The sequence below is a fragment of the Anopheles cruzii genome, chromosome 2 (assembly GCF_943734635.1).
Source record: "Anopheles cruzii chromosome 2, idAnoCruzAS_RS32_06, whole genome shotgun sequence".
Lineage (NCBI taxonomy): Eukaryota > Metazoa > Arthropoda > Insecta > Diptera > Culicidae > Anopheles > Anopheles cruzii.
This window is the reverse complement of record NC_069144.1, coordinates 39,636,266-39,652,585: the sequence shown is the minus strand read 5'-3', so window position 1 is coordinate 39,652,585 and position 16,320 is coordinate 39,636,266. Positions and strand designations below refer to the sequence as shown.

At 44.1% G+C, this 16,320-nt stretch overlaps 7 protein-coding genes across 10 annotated transcripts; 5 read left to right on the top strand and 2 right to left on the bottom strand.

The window, feature by feature from the left end:
- Window positions 1-101: 101 nt before the first annotated feature.
- On the bottom strand, window positions 102-3,741 carry LOC128278042 (AH receptor-interacting protein-like). 3 transcript variants are annotated; one of them, XM_053016678.1, is made up of 3 exons: window positions 3,596-3,741; window positions 3,213-3,451; window positions 102-1,494 (listed from the first exon to the last, which is right to left on the bottom strand). In XM_053016678.1, the coding sequence occupies exon 3, from the start codon at window positions 1,412-1,414 to the stop codon at window positions 446-448; it is 969 nt and encodes a 322-aa protein (XP_052872638.1). In that variant the 5' UTR covers window positions 1,415-1,494; window positions 3,213-3,451; window positions 3,596-3,741; the 3' UTR covers window positions 102-445. The 3 variants fall into 3 exon arrangements, with proteins under 3 accessions (XP_052872638.1, XP_052872641.1, XP_052872640.1); XM_053016681.1 differs by lacking the exons at window positions 3,213-3,451; window positions 3,596-3,741 and adding an exon at window positions 3,094-3,124; XM_053016680.1 differs by lacking the exons at window positions 3,213-3,451; window positions 3,596-3,741 and adding an exon at window positions 2,967-3,064.
- On the top strand, window positions 1,696-3,457 carry LOC128278043 (proton-coupled folate transporter-like). Its single transcript, XM_053016682.1, has 5 exons — window positions 1,696-1,876; window positions 1,951-2,208; window positions 2,277-2,920; window positions 2,992-3,338; window positions 3,406-3,457. The coding sequence occupies exons 1-5, from the start codon at window positions 1,711-1,713 to the stop codon at window positions 3,455-3,457; spliced, it is 1,467 nt and encodes a 488-aa protein (XP_052872642.1). The 5' UTR covers window positions 1,696-1,710.
- A 174-nt stretch (window positions 3,742-3,915) lies between the features above and the next one.
- On the top strand, window positions 3,916-6,166 carry LOC128277941 (proton-coupled folate transporter-like). 2 transcript variants are annotated; one of them, XM_053016551.1, is made up of 6 exons: window positions 4,103-4,140; window positions 4,215-4,542; window positions 4,608-5,052; window positions 5,121-5,446; window positions 5,505-5,988; window positions 6,050-6,166. In XM_053016551.1, exons 2-6 carry the CDS (start codon window positions 4,401-4,403, stop codon window positions 6,105-6,107), a joined length of 1,455 nt encoding a protein of 484 aa, XP_052872511.1. In that variant the 5' UTR covers window positions 4,103-4,140; window positions 4,215-4,400; the 3' UTR covers window positions 6,108-6,166. The 2 variants fall into 2 exon arrangements, with proteins under 2 accessions (XP_052872510.1, XP_052872511.1); XM_053016550.1 differs by having other exon boundaries at window positions 3,916-4,542.
- An 802-nt stretch (window positions 6,167-6,968) lies between these two features.
- On the top strand, window positions 6,969-8,443 carry LOC128277880 (charged multivesicular body protein 4b). The gene is made up of 5 exons (XM_053016478.1): window positions 6,969-7,099; window positions 7,214-7,420; window positions 7,483-7,660; window positions 7,735-7,994; window positions 8,065-8,443. The coding sequence occupies exons 2-5, from the start codon at window positions 7,240-7,242 to the stop codon at window positions 8,118-8,120; spliced, it is 675 nt and encodes a 224-aa protein (XP_052872438.1). The 5' UTR covers window positions 6,969-7,099; window positions 7,214-7,239; the 3' UTR covers window positions 8,121-8,443.
- A 1,088-nt stretch (window positions 8,444-9,531) lies between these two features.
- Window positions 9,532-10,138, top strand: LOC128268169 (U6 snRNA-associated Sm-like protein LSm6). Its single transcript, XM_053005195.1, has 3 exons — window positions 9,532-9,591; window positions 9,796-9,893; window positions 9,961-10,138. The coding sequence occupies exons 2-3, from the start codon at window positions 9,803-9,805 to the stop codon at window positions 10,107-10,109; spliced, it is 240 nt and encodes a 79-aa protein (XP_052861155.1). The 5' UTR covers window positions 9,532-9,591; window positions 9,796-9,802; the 3' UTR covers window positions 10,110-10,138.
- Window positions 10,139-10,214: 76 nt separating this feature from the next.
- LOC128267979 (uncharacterized) lies at window positions 10,215-11,746 on the bottom strand. The gene is made up of 4 exons (XM_053004961.1): window positions 11,658-11,746; window positions 11,406-11,538; window positions 10,636-10,721; window positions 10,215-10,563 (listed from the first exon to the last, which is right to left on the bottom strand). The coding sequence occupies exons 2-4, from the start codon at window positions 11,436-11,438 to the stop codon at window positions 10,446-10,448; spliced, it is 237 nt and encodes a 78-aa protein (XP_052860921.1). The 5' UTR covers window positions 11,439-11,538; window positions 11,658-11,746; the 3' UTR covers window positions 10,215-10,445.
- A 1,919-nt stretch (window positions 11,747-13,665) lies between these two features.
- LOC128268244 (uncharacterized) lies at window positions 13,666-14,772 on the top strand. Its single transcript, XM_053005283.1, has 3 exons — window positions 13,666-13,800; window positions 13,887-14,060; window positions 14,530-14,772. Exons 1-3 carry the CDS (start codon window positions 13,780-13,782, stop codon window positions 14,662-14,664), a joined length of 330 nt encoding a protein of 109 aa, XP_052861243.1. The 5' UTR covers window positions 13,666-13,779; the 3' UTR covers window positions 14,665-14,772.
- The last annotated feature ends 1,548 nt before the right edge of the window (window positions 14,773-16,320 follow it).

The window sequence follows — 16,320 nt, the reverse complement described above, 5'->3', positions numbered from 1 at the left end:
TCATGATCAAATAATAAATAACGCTTCCAGAAAGACAATAAGAAAGCTAAGAAACTAGTGCAACAACCTCAAACAATATCAGAACGTATCATTCGCTCGTGTTTAATGATTGTTTATTTTTTTTACATCCTTTGCGCTCTGGGGTTACTGACCGTTGTTGGCGGCAATTCCACCCTGCTCTCAACTACATCACGAAGCTGATCTGCGGGCACCAGAAGCTCCTCCAGTCCGCGCTGATTTGTGAGCCACGCGTTCTGGCAAAGCCTTTGTTTTCGCACATGCATCGGGATATGTTATCACCATGGGCTTAAGAATATATTACAGCGTACTCCACGATCCCGTTTTTTTCTCTGTTTGTGCCCAAGGATTTAACGTGTTTGGCAAAGCGTAAGAGTACAGAGAACTTGGTCCAATTGTCAAGAACAGGAAAGAAACATGTACAATGTTAGTGATTAAAAAGTTTTTGGTACTTCAGCTTTTCTTCGGCGTCCCGCAAACGAGCCTGGTTCTGCAATTTGGAAAGTTCGCTGTTGATTGCGTTCCGCAAGCTGGCGTCCAGCTGAGCGCATCGCTCAAAATCGGCTCGTGCTCGGTCAAGATGCCAAGTCCCGGCGTAGGCCTTGCCGCGCCGAAACAGCGCCTTCACGCACTCTTTGTCGTACTTCAGCACCTCGGAACAGTGCTCGATGACTGCGTAGTAGTCCTTCTCCAACAGCTTGCACTGTGAGTAGTTTAACAACAGTGGAACCTTTAGCTGTGCCAGCTCGCACCACTCCGGATCGTCTGGCTTTTCCTTCAACATCAACTGCTCGATAATTCCGGTCGCGCGGGAGTATGCTTCGAGGGCGGCCGCGTAACGCTGCTCGCCGTAGGCTTGGTTTCCTTGCTCGCGTAGCTTCCTCACCAGTTGCAGCTTGTCGTCATCGCTCAGCTGCCACGATTCCTGGTCGTACTCGTCCGCGTTCTCAACCGACAGTATCTCGATGGTGAACTCGAGATCCTGCGGGTTCATAAACAGCTCATCCAGGTCTTTGTAGCCGAGGCCCTCGTTCTGCATCGTCATACCGCAACAGTGCTTCCGCTCTTCGGGCGTCTTCTCCGCATCGCGTATGATCTTCGCCACGAACGGATACTGCACCACCAGGGACCGGTGGCAGCGAAATTTGGACACCTCGTTGAGTGCCATTTGCTGCACTATCGATTCCCACACTTCGAGCTTGAACTTCTTCCCCAACACCAGCTCCATTGGCTTCTGGCGGACGCGGCTGTCGTCGATCAGGGTTCCCGCCGGGTCACATTTTCTGGTCTGACAGTGGAACCTCACCTTGGTACCATCGCGACACGGTACAACCCGCGTTCCGGCGTGTAGAATGGTTTTGACTATTTTCACATCTTCGCTGCCGCCGCTGTCCATCGGAACGTCCGCGAGTGCATGTACTGCCACGTTATCCGGAGAGATGCTTTTAACGCCGTTTGAGGCCGCAGTATTGAATGCTGTAAGTAATGTTAGTCAAAACAAATTCACAGTTATTGACATTGCAGCCTTCCAGGATGCCGCTGTGAACGCTACTTCGACTGATGGTCAGAAAAAGGCAAATAAATGCATTCATCATTCATATTTGGCATTAATTTGATAACCTATGCTTAAACCAAGAGGCAGCATTCCGCAGAAATGCAACAGATGCAACAATCAGTGTTTCGGTGGTCAACATGGAAGAAGGTCGTTCGGATAGTGTGTACTCTAGCGGCGAGGAAGACACTTTCGCCAAGCAGAGTCTGTTGCGCCTGCGAAATGCCGCCCGTTGGCGAGAGCAAAGCCAGTACATTAGTTTCGAGCCGGCCCTTCTGCTATTGTGCTTCGTTGTGAGCCTGTCAGGTTGAGTAAAACTGAACATAGAACATCAAAATGGACCATCATAAAGGCGATCTGTGATGATCGGAATTTTACAGAGGTCGTCCTTGCGAATCACATCATCCTCGAAGCATGCATCGGCGAAGGGCTTGGCAAAGAAGTCTGCCAGCATCTCAGCAACGATACAAACGCGACCGAGCGAGCAATGATTGAGACGAAAGTGCAACCGCTTGCCGCCAACATTACTATGACTATCGTTATCATAAAATCTGTCGTTCCTGTGCTGAGTGCGGTTCTGCTCGGTGCCTGGTCGGATCGATACGGAAGAAAACCGGCGATGCTGATCGCCAGTGCGGGTGTGTAGCGATGTGGATTTATTCCTGCTGCATCCTGATGTGAATGAGTGAATTTCTTGTCGTTCTAGGACTGCTTGTCTCGTACGTTCTTTTGACTTTGCTTGCCTTCCTATCAATGCGGGTCACTGTTAACCCGTGGTATTACACCGCCGCTTATCTTCCGCTAGCTATCTTGGGCGGCATGACCGTGGTAACCGCGGCAGCCTTTAGCTACCTATCTGATGTAGCGAACGAACAGAACCGCACGGTGCGCATGGGTTTCATGGAAGCGGCAATGATGGTCGGCGCGTTGCTGGGATTCATCTCGAGTAGCTATATCCTGGAGTGGTTTAACGTTGCCATCACCTTCGCTATTGCTACCGGTCTGATCGGAGTGGCCGTGGCGTACATCATCTTCTTCACAGAGGATAGCATAATACTGAGCAGCAGCCGGAGCACGGTTGAAAAACTGTGCGATATGTTTTCTTGCGATCGTGTGCGCGAAATATTTGCTACACTCTTTTCACAGCGCTCACGACACGTGCGGGAAATGTTATGGGCCATCGTGATTCTAACTTCTTTCATAGAATTTGCAGGCGGAACTGGAGGCATTTTCTATATGTACACAAGACGAATGTTCGGATGGGATTTGAAGCAATACTCCTATTTTCAATTTACCGACATTCTTATCATAATTGTGGGAAACGTGGTTGGATTACCTATTCTAAAGAAGGTAGGCAAGGCTTATCGAATTAGAGGATGAATTCTCTCAGACTAACGTGATAATAATTACTACTTGTGCAGGTACTTCACTGCTCCGACACGACGGTTGCTCTCCTATCAATAGCCAGTTATGCCGCAGACTCTTTGATGATGGGTTTCGCGACCAAAGGTTGGGTTTTATACCTTGCGACGTCTTTAACGGTCCTGAAGGGCACGGACGGTGCTGCGTTGTTGACGATTTGCTCCTCGATTCTTCCTTCGGGCGATATGGCAAAGTTTTTCACACTGGCGTTTTCACTCACCGCTATTGTTCCGCTGGTGTCTGCTCCCGTATTCACGTTCATTTATGAAAGTACACTACAAACTGCACCACAGGTGTTTAATTTCGTGGCTGGAGGCTTTTTCGTTGCGGCACTAGTGCTGATGATGTGAGCATCTTTCTAATTTCGTTTTTATCACGATTTCTGTATCATTCGTTCATCTCTCTTATTTCAGGGGCATCACTTTTCTTGTGCGCCGATTTTCCCAGCCTGAGTTGTTGCTGTGAAGCGAAAACAGTTTTGCATTGAGGATGGCGATTCAATAAAGTTCCAATTCAATAAGACTGTAATAAAGTAATTGATCTTCTATTTTCATGTATCATTGAATCAATTTCTCCGTTTTCAAAAGCCCAATGCCGACAAACCTTCGATGAAGTCATGTACAGTTTCACCGCTCAATAACTAGTTTCCTGTGGAAAACAAACGGCTATTTGCTTGACACCAAAGATGACACACAACGCAAAATTAGCAAATGCATTATCACGTACGTAGCAGCGATATTGTTTAAGTACCACAGTTAAAAACGAGTGAGCAGCAACCAACACCAGTTCTATTGTGCAAAGACACATCACTCACACAAGTAATTCATCGTAGAAAACGAAACGGCTAGAAAAAGACAAAGATCAGCTGTTAAATGTCACATGCAATTTCATACCGTTTGTTTTGATTGTGCAGCGTCCTGTTTCGTTCGTTGTTTCGTGTGTTACAAGTTATTAGCGATAAGAGCCGATGTCATTGTATCTTTAATGCACAGATCACAAGCGAATTTCCCTACTCACTGTTTTGAAGAGCATGCGCGAAATGCTCAAACCTAGTTACCCTCTTCAGTTCCTGTGCGATCGTTGTGCGAGCTGGACGAGAAGCGGCGATAGCAACGATCGTGGATCTTTTCCGCTTGTTAGCATCAAACGTAGGGGAAGCTGAGCAAGAGAGACGACAATGTCGCAGAACTAAGCTCTTTGTTTACGCACGTTTACGTTTTAGTCATCGCCAAGGGCGCTGGAACGAGTTGAATTGTGCGCGGAAACGCGATAGTGCCTAGTTCGCAATTCGAAGCAAAACCTTGGAGAAATGAGGAAATACGATTAGAATAAGGTGGTTGGTTTGCATTCTTGATATTTTTGTTGTTCCGAGTTTTGTATAGTTTAAGTGTAAAACGAATTCCAAAAAATGAATGAAAACGAGATAGACTCCCGTGAGGAAGGTTCCAGGCTAGAAGGTGCGGAGACGAGTAGCGAGCCGTATATTCCGAAACGAGCGTTAACCATAGAACCAGCTATTCTTTTAATATTTTTCGCCTGGAATGTTTCAGGTACTGTTTGTGAACCTACGACAAAAGATCTATCAAGCTAAACCATCTGTTTATTTGCATTTCAGCCGCCGTATTCGCTAATCAGATCGTATATCAGACGTGTACTGTCGCCTTTGGGAAGAACGAATCTTTATGCGCGATGCTCGGCACGGAAAATGAAACAGAAGCAATCCAACAACTAGAAAAGGAGGTCCAACCGTACTCGTCCAACATTCTAATGGCAAAATCTCTAGTTGAATCGATTTTACCAGCACTGTTTAGCATGCTGATCGGTCCGTGGTCCGATCGATATGGTCGCAAACCGGTGCTCGTTTCGTGTTTCACTGGAATATTCTTGTCATATGGCTCTGTTGCGTTAATCAGTTTTCTTTCTATGCGATTTTCCGTCAACCCGTGGTACTACGTTTTGGCCTCGACCACGACCGCACTGTCCGGTGGCACTTGTGCTCTTATAACAATTTCGTACTGTTACATGACTGACGTCACCACCGAAAGTAATCGCGCAATGAAGTAAGAATCTTAGAATGTTCACTTTACATCTCTGTCGGTGGTTACCAGATTTTGCAATCGTGTTTTAGAATGTCGTTCTTGGAGGCTGCAATATTCACTGGTCTGCTGGGGGGAACATTGAGCAGTAGCTACATACTGAGCTGGACGAACGCCTGTACTGTATTTACGATAGCATCCTTCGCAGTATTTTTGGGATTAGTTTATATAATATTTTACGTCGAGGAAAGCATCAAACCGGACGAGCTGGGAATAGCGGATAATAAGCTGCGTGAACTGTTTCGATGGGATTTAGTGTCGGAACTCACGCAAACTTGCTTCAAACGACGGCCAAACTATGACCGTCTCATCATTTGGTTCGTGATATCTGCACTAGCACTCAATATTCTTGCGATGGGTAAGTTGCTACAATGCATTAGTTTTGTTGTTTATTTAAACAATAAACGTTCTTTCAGATGGCACGAACACCGTTTATCTTTTGTTTCTACGTGAACAATTTGGGTGGACCGTTAAGGAGTACTCCTTCTACGATGCCACCAGCATCTCTTGTATCATTTTTGGTACCACAGCAGGACTGTACATCATACGGAAAGTATTCCGCCCGTCAGAGACTGTACTCGCGGCGATCGGATTCTGTTCTTATGCGATCAGCAGTGCAGTACAAGGCATGGCCACGCTGTCATGGCAACTTTACCTTGCCATCGGGCTATCCTTTATGAAAGGAATCGCCGGTCCAATGAGTCGGACGGTTATATCGAATACGGCACCGCCGCATGATATTGGCAAGATCTTTTCATTAACAACTTCGATCGAATCTCTTACACCGCTCGCATCGGCACCGTTATACAACTATGTCTATAAGAGTACCTTATCGTGGTACCCAGGAGCATTTAATCTGATCTCGGCTTTCTTGTACTTCAGTTGTTTTTGCATAATGGTGTAAGTAACACATGTTAAATCGTTGCTACGGTAGGATTAAATTCATTTTCTATCTTCGCAGATTCGTAAGAATTTTCCAGAGTATGCACCAGTCAACAACCTACACGTCAATTCATTAGGTCATTCGCGAGATTTTAATCGTTACAGAAGAGGAAGAGGTGAACGACCCAGCACAGGGAAAAATTATAGAAAATAATAATTTGTTGATATTACCAGTGATGGAATAAACCATATTTTTAGATCTTGAGAAGATATTTTACTGTACCGTAGTAACATTGTTAATCTTTCTTATTTTGCACCTGAAATTGCCAGCTTCAAGTGTCAGCTTTGACTAAACATGTGATCTTCTGATTGATAAGAAAACTTTGATTGAACTCATTGTATATGAAGTACTTGAACGGAAGAGAACTCCAGTGCCTTCTCGGTCTGTTGCCGAAGTCAAAACACTCCTTCAAAACGCATGTTTTCCTCCTGTTGCCATCACGTACTTCAACCGTGCGCAAATCATTCTTCATTTGGGTACTGCAACCATTTTGGTTTTCCGTTTCGGCCCATGAAGGAATCTCGAAGATGTTTATAGATTCTTTTTTGCCATGCCTTTTCCTTTGCTTTGCTTCGGAGTTTTTTTTCGGAAAAGACTGACGCTTGGGACAATGAGGGCTGGAAAGCATAAAGATACCATTCTGTAGAACTATTATAAAAGCAACGGACATTTGTAAACATAATCAAATTTGAAATCATATTAAGTTACTTTGTGTTTAGGTAATTTTTTTATTTATGACTTTAAACATTGTTTTACATAAAACTGTTCTTGTAACAAGTAGTTCTTATTCAATTTTAAAAGGGAGTCAGAAACCGAAAAACTTTAACGGACGCTTTTAAACATTTTCGCGGCAGTAATTGTAGATCGAAATCGACGTTGCTAGGCGAACTGTCAAACCAAACATCGAGTCCTTGGGAATCGAGCAAGAGTTGTAGCTCGATGAATGACGCATCTGCTCATTTGTTCAGGAATAAAAGGAAAACACAATAATCTTTTAGGAATCTTTTCTTATTTATACAAGCTCCTGCACGATTTCGTGTTCCTAAAGCAGTTTAGCCAGCTGAGCAAGTAAGTGGTAGGCAACTGAGAATGCGTGCGCTTTGTTAAATTGCTCTAAAGCACGGTGGTTGTGTCGTGAGCGTTTGTTTATGGTCCGTTCATTCTTCTCGACTCTCCGTACAGTTAGGCTATAGCGTCGGACTACAAAGATGAGTTTCTTTGGAAAGTTGTTTTCTGGCAAAAAGGGTGAACCCGCCCCAACGCCCAGTGAAGCCATTCAGAAGCTACGCGACATAGAAAATATGCTCACGAAAAAGCAGGAGTTTTTGGAGAAAAAAATTGAGTTAGAGCTTGATACGGCAAGGAAAAATGGTAGCAAAAACAAACGGGGTAAGTGTAGCGCAGGGTGGTGTGTGGCGTCGATGAGTCATTGAGGTTGGTTCCATTCGCAGCGGCTCTACAGGCGCTGAAACGAAAGAAGCGATACGAAAAGCAGCTACAACAAATAGATGGCACACTGTCGACGATCGAAATGCAACGAGAGGCCCTGGAGAATGCAAACACAAATGCGGAAGTGCTCAAGACTATGAAGAAGGCTTCCGATGCGCTTAAGGTTACCCATAAGGATATGTAAGTGCCGGCACTCCGTTCACTTCCGTTCGGTCACTCGTAAACTTTGACACTCGTTTTCCTCTGCTCCATAGGAATATCGACGATGTGCACGACCTGATGGATGATATCGCCGAACAAAACGATATCGCGAATGAAATCTCTAATGCTGTGTCGACCGCGGTTGGATTTGGGCAAGACATAGACGACGACGAGCTAGAAAAGGAGCTGGAAGAACTGGAGCAAGAAGAGCTCGACAAAGAGCTATTGGGAGTGCAACCAGAGACCGACGAACTGCCCGAAGTTCCTTCCACTAACTTGCCCACTAAGGCAAAGGAAAAGGAGAAAAAGAAGGGTAATTATTGAGGCATTCGCATGGCGAGGGTTCAGATTGCTCACCAGGTATTTTGTTTCTTATCCAATAGCCGTTGCTGAGGAAGATGATCCGGACATGAAGGAGCTAATGTCCTGGGCTAACTAAATGTAACGGGCTTGGTACATGCTTCGCACTGTTCGTTACTAATTACCGTACGATATCCCTAATAGCCCAGCTATCGTCCTCACCTTGGCCGTTCCGTAGTGTGTGGTTGAAAACTTATGTTGATAATTTACTTTTATTACATCGCTTAAACAGTGCAACATAGAGGAGTACTCCAGTGTGTTGATTGAAGGGACACGCAGTGGATGCCGGCGAAAGACGTTGGATCGATTGATAGTGGAGCGTTCTCAATAAAAATTCAATACAACCTCCTTTAATTGTTATAACTACGTGCAAGTTCGTTCCTTTAAGAGCAAAACACTTTAGATTGTAACATATTGGTAGTTTAGTGAACTAATCAACAAGTTCTGGTAAAATACACCCTGCAGGAATAAGTCCAAAGTAGATTGTGAAATCGTATCACGTTCAACTTTCTTTAACCTTGGAACTTGACTGCCTATTTCAATTCGGAAACACGAATTTTAGCTGGCCAAAAGCAAATTCAGCCTGCCAGTAAGCGTACTATCGCTTCAATTGGTGTGACGTAACGGCAGCGCATAAAAATGGAAGGGTGGACACTACTCAATTGAACCCGTAGAGCATACAAATTAGGCTAGTTTTATAATGCACATCCTCCCTTCCACCATTGGCAATCGATGCATCGGAAATATGTTGCCGGTATTACCTCCGGTTAAGTAAACCGAGGATCATTCAAACCTTTGGTACGATCGGGTTAAGACTTGTGTTTTCGGAATGGAGCTTGCGGTAGGACGTGTAAGCGATTTTTTGGGATACTTTGTTGGGCAATTTCTCACTAGTTTGTTTTGCACTTTCCAGTTTTCTGTTTGTGTGGTACTGTTTACAGTATTTCTCAAAGTGGACAGTTCGTACAACCCATATGACTACAACTTAAACTTGCAGAAGTTTGAGTTTTTCAAATACCCTGTGGCAGCCAAACGACCACCGACGAACGATGTAAGCATGGCGCAAAAAGCACTACTAGTGGTGGCGTACTTCCGCAATCTGCTGGCGGGACATCCGGTGCAGGATAATTCGTACTACATTCCGTTTGATCCACATGGCGGATTGGCTCTGCGTGTCGCATATCAGCGCCAGTTTGGCTATCGAGGAGAAAATCTCATTTCACTTGTAGGTAAAGGATACTCACTACAAGCTTTGCGATACTACGGGGCGATTGGAAAAGACTTTGGAAAACACTAGAATGTTTGAATTTTCCTGTCGTATCAAAATAAATTAATTTATTAAAAAGCTGCTCGTAAAACATGGTCTGAAGAATCCTCCAAACGTATATTTCATAATTTGAAGATGGCTTTGTTTACAGCGGCACCAAATGACATTTTGACATTTTGCGTTATTATTATTATTGTTATTTATTATTACATTATTGTTTTCGTTTTTCGCGACGCTCGAGTGTGAAGAAGCCGATATTTTGTTCCGGAGAGTATTGAAATAGGTGAATATTTAAAATAATAAGGCACTGTTTAATGGGAAAGCCATACGATTCACGAGGCATTCGATATGAATGTTCTGTTTGTTCCGATGTTGCTTTGAACACGTCTAAAGGCGGATTTGGGGTGCGGCATTCCAAATGTTGTGAATTGTAGACGCTGTTGATTTTTTGCCACTTTATTATTTCAAGCATTCGTTTTGTCCACAGGAGAAATATGTCGCGCAAGGAAGCTTTATCTCAATTCATTAATCAAATCCATGGACGTCCTGTCGTGGTAAAACTTAACAGCGGTGTCGATTACAGAGGTAAGCCATCGCGGAGTTTCGTGGTTGCCTTTTCTTTAAACTTTTCATCATATTTTTCCTATAATAGGTGTTCTTGCTTGTTTGGATGGTTACATGAACATAGCTCTGGACCAAACAGAGGAATACGTAAATGGGCAGTTGAAGAATAAATACGGCGACGCTTTCATTAGAGGCAACAACGTTCTGTATATTTCTACGCAAAAGAGAAGAGTGTAATGAAAAAGGCAATTGAATAAAAAAAACATTTTCTTAAAAATGGCTGTATTTATTTGGTAACAGGCATCAGTTTTTCGCTAAAGATGCAGGAATAAAAATGGGCACTGCAGCTTTTCTTTGCACACTAATAATTATCATGAAGTCTTTGAAAATTGCTGCTATCCGGCCATTTATGCTAGTTTGAACCGTCGGATGACCTATTCACGACTCTTACAACGTATGATGACTACAAATAACGTGATGTGAACTAAGCGACTTTGGGAAACAGACAACAGGATTTAATCAACTTGATAACACGACATCGCTTTTCGGCTCAACGTTTCTTTCAGTAGACTCCTAGTGTATGCCATCCAGCGGTGAGAAGCTTTTGTATTGGTACAACTCCGGTCCTCCGTAACCGTACAAGAGCTTTCCTTTGCCATTTTCATCGTAATAAGGATACCGGTACTTTGGTCTAAAAAAAGGAAGGTAAAGGAAGGTAACTAATTTGCATTCAGTTTTGGTTTTGTAACAACGAATCACGTACCTTTCAAAATATTGGAAATTTGGTGCTTTCGGTTGTAATGTCGATTCTGCAGCTGGTATCAAAGCAATGGCCAGCACGACAACAATCTGCAAGTAGGGAGTGACATAAAGTAAAACTTATAATTAATGAAACATTTTAGTAGCATAAGGCGTTAGCCTTATCAATGATTGGTTTGTCTTTGGGCGCACGTTGTTTTATGTTCACAAACGATGCTTATTCGTTTAAGCATACGTTGCATTAGTGCAGAAAGTAGAAAGGCAAAGTATCATGTGCTAATAGCAAGTGATAGCAAGTACCATTACAATTTACAATCAATTTACAATTTTTTGGATTGTGAGGCTATTGGCATCCGAACGAAACTTCACAGCCCATTGTTTGTAGCAAAATGCGCATCACAATCACGATTAACTAACATTGGGCGGGAGGAACACGCCTCCGTTCAATGCGCGAGTGAATTGGCCCACATGATTATGCAATAGTGGTGAGCCATCGTTCAAGGAAAGCTGCTTACGTGCAGAGCACGACGTTCCCGCCACCTCGTCTTCGGTCGACTGGTCGAAGGCCCTTGCCTTCGAAAGCGTTTTCCAGCGTCTTTCGAGGACGATTTGTGTTTCACGACTGTCCTCGTTCCGATTCGAACACTTTCTACACCCAAAACATGGCGGTTCCCGGCGAGTGTAACACTTTCCCGAGCCCCGTTCAAATCCCGGCCTGCCCGCAGAACGTGCTGCGTACGGTTCGTTAATTTCACCAATCTCCCCGCTACGTACCGTAAAGCACCACGCTATACAACGGTGCTTCATTTTCCTGTGTATCGTCTATTTGGCACTAATGTATATTTCTAACGCACTCTATCCAAAGTGTATGCACGACAACTGTTGAAGCTGTTTGGATTGAAGTTTTCTATAAACGAAAGATTCAATCTCATATTAGGTCACCAGATTGCGTGAGGCTCTGGTAGTACAACACAAGTAACCACAACCTTCACATGAACCAGCTCTAGTCTACACACAGTCACGAACCGTGTTCAACAACAGAAAGGTCACCAATTGGGCGCTTTCGAAAACTACGTGCGGCTCCGCTACTAGCTCCGGCTCGCAAGACTTCCCACCACGATCTGAGGCCGATCTTCGGGTATTTGGGCGGCCGAAGATGGCCGCCGGATCGCGTAAACTTTCGGTTTTTACCTCCGAATGGTGGGGCACCCTGTTCGTATTGCATGTGGGGGGCAAAAGCGGAGAAAACAATCCACCAAGAGCTCGACAGGGTTTTGTTTCTGAAGAATGCAACAAGTCCATTGGAATGCAATTTTCACATAATCGGCAATAAGGAAATGAATCGAAATTTAAACTTATTGGCATTACTTTACGATGTTTGTACAGAAATTGTTTTCACCATATAAACTTCCATTTGGACGACAATATGTGACCGTGACAGCGTGATCGTCGATTGCTTCGGATAGGGAAGCGTTTCGGAGGAGAAAAGTGAAAGTAGGAATTTATGGAACTTTGGACTAAATTACACCTGTGTGCGTTCCAGTAGGCCTCGGCGACCCCGTGTGTGACGCAGCGTAGGGTAGGTTCGAGAGCATTTCCTTTTAAAGGCGGTATCTATTATCGATCAGTTCCCTGTCGAGAGTTGCAGCTGCAATTTTACAGTAGGCGCTCGAGAGAGTGTTAGCTACGACCCACAATGACACAATGGAGAGACGGAGCGCCACATGTGGGGCAGTAATACAAAAACACTTTGGTATTAGTAGTGGTCGTGCTCGTAGGCTCCACGATCTTCTCTTTGGCGGGGCCATTCCTGCAGAGAGCTGAACGCGCGATGACGCGACGAACTTTGGTCTCGCGGACTACTTTGATGAATCGCATCCTCATTGCCTCAACGGAAAGATTCGGCCGGTTCACGGAAACTTTTAGCTGTACAAAGGTCAACAGGTTTTCTAGTCTACTAACTTAAAACGTTTCTTTTGTCGAATGAGAGTGATAGGTAAATGAAGTTGATACAATAAACGTTTGGGATTCCATTGAATATCGTTTTAATTCAAATATTTGGTTGCCTATGCAGAGAGCACTGAAGGTGTAAACGATTCCGAGGTCGCTGCCGAGGTCCTACGGTATGCAGGCTTACTTTCAACAAATCTTAAGGCTTCTTTTAGCTGAAAGCAAGGGTCGAGGACACAGTCTGGTGGCGGTCGTGATTACGAAATTCAAAACGAGAACGGCCAAAAAACACTCAAACGGCGTCTGTATCCTTAGCACTTTGTGAGTTAGCTTGGCTTTTAATTGGAATCATGCACAGGTCACCATTCGTGTTTGAGGAACACTTAGATTTTAGATTCCGGCTTACGTTTGCAGTGAAGTGCAGCAAAAAAATCATTTCTCTCCCAATTTGGTTGAGACTTCCTTCATAACAACGACCCGGTACAGGTGAAAATTGGGTCAAACGGTTCAGGGCGATCGCTGCTGATTGTGGGCCGCCTCAGACTGCTGCGATAATTTGGCTCCGTTTTTTTCTGCACACACTTTGCGTTGCCACAATACATGGGCTCGATCATCTTCGTTCCGAAGATGATTTAATCGCTTCTCGCATCCCCCCACCGAAATTCCGACGGGTAGCGTGGTCGGTTTGCTACCCGTTCGGCTTGCGCGCCCATTACGGTTCCGCGTTGTGCGTTCCGCTTGGCGCTTCGCCGGGAAGTGAATTTGGGTATTTTCACCTTCTTTCCTACTTCTTTGTTTCGTGTGCTGTCTTAAGCTAGTAGCCCCAGAAATGGCTGCCCTTCGACGCACTGACTATTCGTGAATGATTTTCCTGCACATTAACAGGTTGCATGAGTACCGACCGGTTTGCATGGCAAGTCGATCAAATGGTTACTAAACGAACCCCTGACACGGGATTGCGCACAGCGCTTGAGGGGTTCACTTGAGAATGGCTAGGCGCAGTGGGCGCCTCGAATTGGTGTTTGTTTTTTTTATTGGTTGGTTTTCCTTCGTCGGCTGCTGACTAGTGTATGGCGTAATCGTCGGTTGGGGATCGCTGGCAGCCACCGCGAAACATGCCAGAAAAGTTGATGGTGCAGTCTGCGCTGTAAGTTCTTTGCGAACGGTTCGCCCCGTGTTCGTGCTTTACGTGGTGGCCATGGCGAAGTTGGCGGTTATTGTAAGTGAGATCGCGTGTTGCGCATTACTAGCTTAATTGCAGTAGAAACCGCTTAAGTGCATCGTTTGGTACATTTTCGATTTTAGATCTGTGCGGTTGTACTGATGTCAGGTGTTGAGCGGCGTGTCGAAGCAACCGTTGTGCGGTTGTTGACAGATTTTATCCAAAACAATGTTGCCGGAATTCCGTTGATTCATAAAACGGAAGAATATGACTTCGACCCTGAGATTAGCCAGAAGCGGCGTGAGCTTTACTACGAGGTTCGTATTGTTTGATAGAATGACACACGAGAGGCTTAGCCGGAACAACTCAAAATTTTGTCTATGTGAGTTGTGAGTTTTTGTAACAAGGATGGTATTAAGTTTCTAACTGGTTCTAATACGTTGTAGGACCGGTTAATCCTGTCCACACTAGTAGCAATACTATAAATTGTTTGAGACACGGCTAATACATTGAGATGGCTAAGATAGATGGGCAACATTGCGAGTTCAACCGGTTGAGCTTTCGTAATGTTGGTATCTGCAAGCGTCATAAGATTTTGTATTTTTGTGGTATTGTAAATTAGAAAAGTGTGAATGGAGTACTTTGTTACTTTAATTTGAAACAAACACTGCAGTCTGTAATTGTTGGAGTATTTGGTAATGTTTCGTGCTGCTGCCTAGGCGTGCCGTTTCATTTCGTTTCCCACGTACTCATAAGGAATACATGCTGTTTTTTAATTCGTTTCAGTTACATGGCTACCGAGGGGAGAAGGTAATCGAAAGATTGGGTCTTGGCATCGATGGCAAGCACCATGAGCGATCGGCATACCAGCGCCAGCGTGATGATGGACATTTACAAGGTCTCAACTATCTGCAACCATAGGAAAAAACCATCGTTGGACCCCTGCTTGGAGGTCGTCACTATAGGGGTTAAGTAGTCGAATGTAGTTTGTAAGGCTCCGTGCGGTAGAACTGTTTAAAATGTAAGATCGTGTGGTGAATTAAAGGCAGTGCCAAAAACGTAAATTGATCTAAAACTAGGATAAATTTAAAATAAATTACAATGTGTTCGACGGTAATGTTACATTCGTTAGTTGAATATACACATAGAAGAGAAACACTTTGATTCGGGTTTTTTTTCATTGGATTGGTCAAGGTAAATTGCTTTTTTACTTTTGCCCATTAACATTATTCTGCGGTCTTTTCACGATGCCGACGTTTCCGGCACGTGTTTGATCCAAGCCTCGGGAACGAATAAACTGCTTGAGTCACTATAAAACTGGTAGTGTTGAAGAAAAAAACTATTCTTAGTTATATTGATCGAATTCAACGAATTGCCATTAATCGTGCTTCAACGAAGCAATTTGGAAAGTTCCGACTGCAGCCCCGAAAAGAGAACACCGACCATCGGCAGCGAGCTTTAACAATTTTTAATTAAATCCCAGCTTACCATCTTCTGGCGTATTTCACTAGAACGTTCGGTCCCAACACGGGCCGGATGCTGAACTCGTCGTCAGTCTCGTGAAAAGACCGCAGAATGACGCTGATGAGCGAAAGTTAAAAAATTACCGAAACCGAATCCCAAATCTGCTCCGCTTTTGGCAACTGGAATGGAAGTTAATTTTCTCAAATCGTGGGTGCGGCGTAGGGCAGCGGGCTTCCTGTTGGCGTTCCGGTTCGCCCCTATCAAAGGCGCGCGACACGTCAACACGTGACTCGGGAGGAAGGTGTGAAGGATCCGATGTCGGTTGCGTTCGGAAGTTGGTTTAGCGGAAGCGAGGGACGCTGGACCGTAACCGTTGAAACGATAATTCCCAAAATTCATCATGAGACTAAACAAATGCGCCATTATCCTTCCGTGCAGCGCAGGCTGGGTTGGGATGGGACCCGCGGTGGGATAGGCAAACGGTAGACAGAGGCCAATGATCAAAGCGCTTGGTTGTAAAAACATTTCGAACAGTTTTATTTTATAGAATAATTAATTGCATTTTCTGTTTGCTTGTCCCGTTAAACCGAGACCGAGGTACAATAAGGAGAGAATATAACGGAACGGGATGCTAAAGAACAGGCAGTCGGTAAAAGTGTTCCACAAGATTTACAATCCACAGGGGATGGCAGCAGTTTGATATCTTTTGACCTCTGGTGTTATTAAATCGAAAGCCTCTCTTAGGTAATTGTTGTACGTTTCGTTTGGTGATGGTAATAGAAAATTACAACTAAATAATTTGGAAACTTATAAATTACTAACATTTTTCCAACTTCAAAATTTTTTTTAAACAAGTCCGGTCGTTATCGAGGAAAAATTCCAGAAGAAAGTCGTTGAATGGTGAAATATTTCGATGAAACTTATTTCGCGGGTAGATGTTTGGTGTACTAATATTGCATATCCAAAGGCGTTTGTTGAAGAATTTCTCAATTAAAAAAATGCTTTTTTGTATCCCAAAGCTTAACAATTTTAAATCACTATTCAAATTTAAGATATTAGTTAAATATTAGTAGCGCCGGTAGTGATAACATTCACTGAGAATGTTTACGATGT

What these genes read in the sequence shown, in the direction of transcription:
- LOC128278042 (XM_053016678.1), bottom strand. Translation starts at nt 1,414, where the DNA reads ATGGACAGCGGCGGCAGCGAAGATGTGAAAATAGTCAAAACCATTCTA.
- LOC128278043 (XM_053016682.1), top strand. Translation starts at nt 1,711, where the DNA reads ATGGAAGAAGGTCGTTCGGATAGTGTGTACTCTAGCGGCGAGGAAGAC. An exon ending in CTTCGTTGTGAGCCTGTCAG is followed by an intron (nt 1,877 to 1,950) that starts GTTGAGTAAAAC and finishes GGAATTTTACAG; the next exon opens with AGGTCGTCCTTGCGAATCAC. An exon ending in GCGGCACTAGTGCTGATGAT is followed by an intron (nt 3,339 to 3,405) that starts GTGAGCATCTTT and finishes CTCTTATTTCAG; the next exon opens with GGGCATCACTTTTCTTGTGC.
- LOC128277941 (XM_053016550.1), top strand. Translation starts at nt 4,401, where the DNA reads ATGAATGAAAACGAGATAGACTCCCGTGAGGAAGGTTCCAGGCTAGAA. An exon ending in TTTCGCCTGGAATGTTTCAG is followed by an intron (nt 4,543 to 4,607) that starts GTACTGTTTGTG and finishes TTTGCATTTCAG; the next exon opens with CCGCCGTATTCGCTAATCAG. An exon ending in GAAAGTAATCGCGCAATGAA is followed by an intron (nt 5,053 to 5,120) that starts GTAAGAATCTTA and finishes ATCGTGTTTTAG; the next exon opens with AATGTCGTTCTTGGAGGCTG.
- LOC128277880 (XM_053016478.1), top strand. Translation starts at nt 7,240, where the DNA reads ATGAGTTTCTTTGGAAAGTTGTTTTCTGGCAAAAAGGGTGAACCCGCC. An exon ending in TGGTAGCAAAAACAAACGGG is followed by an intron (nt 7,421 to 7,482) that starts GTAAGTGTAGCG and finishes TTCCATTCGCAG; the next exon opens with CGGCTCTACAGGCGCTGAAA. An exon ending in GGAAAAGGAGAAAAAGAAGG is followed by an intron (nt 7,995 to 8,064) that starts GTAATTATTGAG and finishes CTTATCCAATAG; the next exon opens with CCGTTGCTGAGGAAGATGAT.
- LOC128268169 (XM_053005195.1), top strand. Translation starts at nt 9,803, where the DNA reads ATGTCGCGCAAGGAAGCTTTATCTCAATTCATTAATCAAATCCATGGA. An exon ending in CAGCGGTGTCGATTACAGAG is followed by an intron (nt 9,894 to 9,960) that starts GTAAGCCATCGC and finishes TTCCTATAATAG; the next exon opens with GTGTTCTTGCTTGTTTGGAT.
- LOC128267979 (XM_053004961.1), bottom strand. Translation starts at nt 11,438, where the DNA reads ATGAAGCACCGTTGTATAGCGTGGTGCTTTACG. An exon ending in GTATAGCGTGGTGCTTTACG is followed by an intron (nt 10,722 to 11,405) that starts GTACGTAGCGGG and finishes CCCTACTTGCAG; the next exon opens with ATTGTTGTCGTGCTGGCCAT. An exon ending in AATTTCCAATATTTTGAAAG is followed by an intron (nt 10,564 to 10,635) that starts GTACGTGATTCG and finishes TCCTTTTTTTAG; the next exon opens with ACCAAAGTACCGGTATCCTT.
- LOC128268244 (XM_053005283.1), top strand. Translation starts at nt 13,780, where the DNA reads ATGGCGAAGTTGGCGGTTATT. An exon ending in TGGCGAAGTTGGCGGTTATT is followed by an intron (nt 13,801 to 13,886) that starts GTAAGTGAGATC and finishes TTTCGATTTTAG; the next exon opens with ATCTGTGCGGTTGTACTGAT. An exon ending in GGCGTGAGCTTTACTACGAG is followed by an intron (nt 14,061 to 14,529) that starts GTTCGTATTGTT and finishes AATTCGTTTCAG; the next exon opens with TTACATGGCTACCGAGGGGA.